Source organism: Pteropus alecto, unplaced genomic scaffold (genome assembly GCF_000325575.1).
Source record: "Pteropus alecto unplaced genomic scaffold, ASM32557v1 scaffold131, whole genome shotgun sequence".
NCBI lineage: Eukaryota > Metazoa > Chordata > Mammalia > Chiroptera > Pteropodidae > Pteropus > Pteropus alecto.
Window position 1 is genome coordinate 19,550,373 of NW_006434709.1, and position 4,369 is coordinate 19,554,741.

Sequence of the window (4,369 nt, forward strand, 5' to 3'; positions counted from 1 at the left end):
AAAGGTCATCTACTATATGCATACCTCTTGAGATTCTGTAGCTTCAGTTCCAGACCACCGCAATAAACTGAGCTATAATCTTTTTGCTAGTGGAGGGTCTTGCCTTCAATTTGTAAAAAAAATGCAAAATCTGTGAGGCGCAATAAAGCAAAGCACAATGAGGTATGCCTGCGCAGTCATCTCTTGAGTTCTCTAATATATAAATTGGGCAAATGTTTGCCTTTGACTTTGAACTTCACTGGGGTCAGAGGACACTAAGAAGAGTTAAGCACATTGACTAAAACTTCCAATCAGAGACAGGCCCCGTTGCTGTTATTCAAATACAGTGAGTGCCCATGTGTATGAGCAAACTTTTTGGAGAAAATAAAACTGCTTTTCAGTGCAGTGAGCTTTCTCCTCATCCCACTCTACATCCCAAAGTAGAATCAACTGAAACCTACATACCCCACTTGTATCTCTAATTCTACACTGAACTCAGTTTTCCTAAGAAGTTCTCTTTACAGCACTGAGGATGCAGGCTCTGATTAAGAAAGGAAACCATATGACACAACAGGGCACTTAGAGCAGGGAGCACTTTACCATGTCCATTGGTCCGTGATGGGGACTGTGGGAATTATAAAATGCAAAGCTGGCTCCACACCTCTGCTGAGAATGGTGTAGGATCTGGCATCCTAGTGAAATTGCTATCAACTCCAGGCATAATACACTGTCCTCTTCCATCCACCTGTGATCCCTTTACCCCACAAAACTGCCCATGGTAGAGTACAATAATTTCTCATAGTTATTACACATCTACTACAAATGAAGAACAGCGTCCTCTGCTTTTACATACATTAAACAATACAAGCCGGCCTACAACACTGCAGTATAGAGTCTAATTATCCACATTTTTATTAGCTCAAAAAGAAGGTAAATAACTTAGCTAGAAGCACATGACTAGGAGAGCAAGGGGGAGATCTATTTGGTTCCAAAGCCCATGCGCCTTCCTCAGCTGCCCATCAGGCTTAAAGATTCCCTTTGTGTGTGAACGTGTGTTTATATATCATTATTGTTACTGTAAGATTAATCTGATACCAATTCATAGAGGCAGGGTCTTAATGACCAAAAACAACACAGAAATCTATATAACATGTGTGAACAGGCATCTGATCCAGATATTCCCACCTATGCTGTCATCAGCCATAGCAGATCCCTATCTTTTAAATTCATTCTTTGGTACCCCCAGGTGCTTAGCACAGTACTAGGTACGCTGTGGGCATTTGTCATTTAGTCTTACTGATGATTACTTTGCTAAGATTGCTTATTGGCAATAAGCGCTTAAATGCTGAATGATGAATTATCACTAACTCTGATTCAAAAACAAAAGTCTTAGACACTGGGAGAAACACCAAGGGGACCTAATACACACCTTGGCCAACAGAGAAGGTGTTCTATCACTGGGCAAAAACAGTAATATCTGAACCTTACAAATGGGTTGATCTCACTTGAGATATATAGTTGTATATATCTTACAATCTCCACAGGAAACAGTGCACATGTGAGGTGCTGGTTTTGAGTGGGCCAACTTCGGGGGACCCTTTGGATCTGGATTCTCTACTCTGTAGGGGTGTCATATAACACAAATTCAGAGAATGGCTGTAAAAATTCCAGGTACCAAGTTTATAGACACAGAAGCTATCCAATCAACTCAGGTGGCATCTCAGCACCTCCCAAGGCTTCCTGTGTATGTAACTACCTCCAACTGGGCAGATTCAGGCCTATGTCCTAATCCCAGCAACACCTCTCAGTAGCTGTGTGACCTCAGGTCAACAACCTAGCTTCTCTGAGTCCATTTCCTCATCGCAAAGATGGAAGATCACCTATCTCAGAGGCTGTTTTGAGGAGGAAAAAAATAACATTTGCATGTGGCTGCCCCATGCTTGATATGCGGAAGGAACTCAGTAAATATTAGTTGGGTTTGAATGTGCACAGAACAGCTCTGACATATACACGTCCTGTTGAATAGGGTCATGGTCAATAAGTGGTCATGGTAACAAGTAAAGGAGAAAGGGAAAGAAGAAGTAGTGACAGAAGTTAAAATTAGAGACAATTTTTTTTAAACCTCTCTCCTTTCGACAAATGATTTCAACCTTTTAACAACTGTACTGTTTAAAAGTTGGTCTTATTTGATTGAATAAGTTCTCTCTTGCCCTCCACATGTTCTGATAAAAGGAATAACAACTGTAAAGCAGGCAACCAAATGGGGCCCTGAAGAACTGGCTATACAGACTTGGGTCAGTTTGGTGAAAGGGGGCAGCCTGAGGTACCTCCTACTGCCAAGTTTCTCTCTCCTCAGATGCTCCTCTAACTTAACAGTTTAGAAACCAGAGGCCACATCGAGGTATGCCTCCCCACCAAAGACATTTTCCACAATCTAACCTGGTGCCACAATTCTGAAATCCAAAACTAGAAGAGCCACAAAGAACAGTTCCCCTTTATTGAGCACCTGCCTAATGTGCGTCACACTCAGTGCTAAGAATCTGGCACATAATATCTGCACAGGGGAATGGTCTGAATTTTTTAAACCCCTTTTGCAGAATAGGAAACTACTACAGGACATCCCCCAAAGATACTCTAAGCCCCTCAGCTACTCACATGTCCTCAAGAACTCAAGTCTGCATGACACCTGGAAACTTCAGATCTAATCGCAGGGCTGGATTCTGCAAAACTTCATCACACACAATCATCTTAGCCCCACAGCAAAAGTGGGTCTGGGAAGAGGAAAGAGCTGAGACAGACTGGAGGAGAGACCTTAATCCTTTAGGGGCCACCTCTGATTTGCAAACAATGGTCACAGGGCTGCTGGGAAGAGTATGCATTTTACTTCTGCAAAATAGTCTCTCCCAGAAAAAAAACCAAAGTCACCTGGCCTTCCTAGGGGAAAATGAAAAATAAGGCTCTTCTTCCAAGATTCACGCTGAACTCCTAACCCTTCCTGCCTCTTCCTGCCCCAGAGAGCGGCTGGATGGTTGTTGTTTCTTTCCTTTTTTTCCCTGTGGTCCCCTGGTAACACCACAAATTACGTTTTCAGGGATTCAAGTCCCAGAGTGCAGTGATGTTGTAATAAACATAACCAGGACCAAATGCCTTCCCATCATATTAGATGATGCCATTTCCCACCAATCAGGCTCCTCGGGCAGGCAGACCACTCACCAATGAGGGACCAGACAGAGGCTGTGAGGGGGAGACCTGGTCATCCGCAACTAAAAATAAGGGCGCTTCACGATTGGCCACTGCCACTTTGCAACAGGAGTTGGGACCCACACTAGGCACCATACAGAAGGCACACGCAGGCAAAAACTTTCACAGCCCAGGGGTTCACATGGGGTGGGCTGGTCTGGAGTTGTTGGGTTTTGTTCCTTTTCCTAATTTGCTGACTTCAAAAAAGAAAGTCTTGATCCAGAGCGGCCCCTCGCAGACACACCCTCCCTTCTAGACATCTTAGTTTCCAAAGGCCCTTCGCAGCCAACCAGAATGGGGAGAGGGAAGGGGTGTAGGCCAGGGGCCAAGACACTCACCTGTCCGGCCGTGTCATAGAGTCCCAGGAGGTACTGCTTGCCCCCTACAGTGACGCTGACTGCAAGGGCAGAAGCGGGGGCGGGGAGAAAAGCCCACGATTAGACTCTGGGGCAATTTCGGTCCGCACCAGGACCCTCCTCTCCCAGCCCCGCTGGAGGCATGAGGGGCGCTAGCAGGGAGACGTTATCCCTTTTTTCTTGTGCCCAGCTCACTGCGAAGTGGCATGAGGTCGGGGTGCGATGTGGCCCTCAGCTTCCCGTTCCCTTCTCCCAAGTCCCATAGCCACGTCTCTCTCGCCCGGTTCCCCCAAATGTTTGCCGGGGCTCGGGGCAGTAGAGGAGGTGGTTGTGGGAAGGTCATGGAGGTCGGCCCTGGACTTCAGTGGGTTGGGAAGTGCGGAGAGCTGGCACTGGGCGCGGGGGTAGGGGGTAGGAAGAAGGGTCCGATCCGCGGGCGAAGGGGATGGCGAGAGGCAAAGCCTGGGGGTGGGGCAGGGCGCCAGGCTGAGAGCACCGCGGGAGAGGGGTGGGGAGCGCGTTCAGCAGAGGCAGCGAGGGGGCTCCGCCAAAGTTGCTCCAAAGTTCCCGGCCCTGGGAGCGGCCCCTTAGTCAGCAGTTCCGCGGCTTACCTGCGTAGTGGTCGAAGACGGTAGGCACGTACTCCTCCGGGAAGGCGTCGTTGGCATAGCTCATGAGTAGGCATGTCTTGCCCACCGCCCCGTCGCCGACCACCACACACTTGAGCATCAGCGCGCCGGGGCCGTGAGCCATGCTGCAGCCGGCCGACCTCCGGGCATGGTCCCCCCGGAGTC

The 4,369-nt window shown here is 48.0% G+C and overlaps 1 protein-coding gene across 2 annotated transcripts in view; it reads right to left on the reverse strand.

The window, feature by feature from the left end:
• RHOQ (ras homolog family member Q) overlaps nt 1-4,363 on the reverse strand; it is a 36,870-nt gene extending 32,507 nt beyond the window's left edge. For both annotated transcript variants that reach the window (XM_015587546.2, XM_006909624.3), the window contains exons 1-2: nt 4,187-4,363; nt 3,558-3,616 (exon numbers count right to left, since the gene is read on the reverse strand). In XM_015587546.2, the coding sequence (XP_015443032.1) occupies nt 3,558-3,616; nt 4,187-4,328 (201 nt within the window). In that variant the 5' untranslated portion in view covers nt 4,329-4,363. The remainder of the gene's footprint in view (nt 1-3,557; nt 3,617-4,186) is intronic.
• Nucleotides 4,364-4,369: the final 6 nt, after the last annotated feature.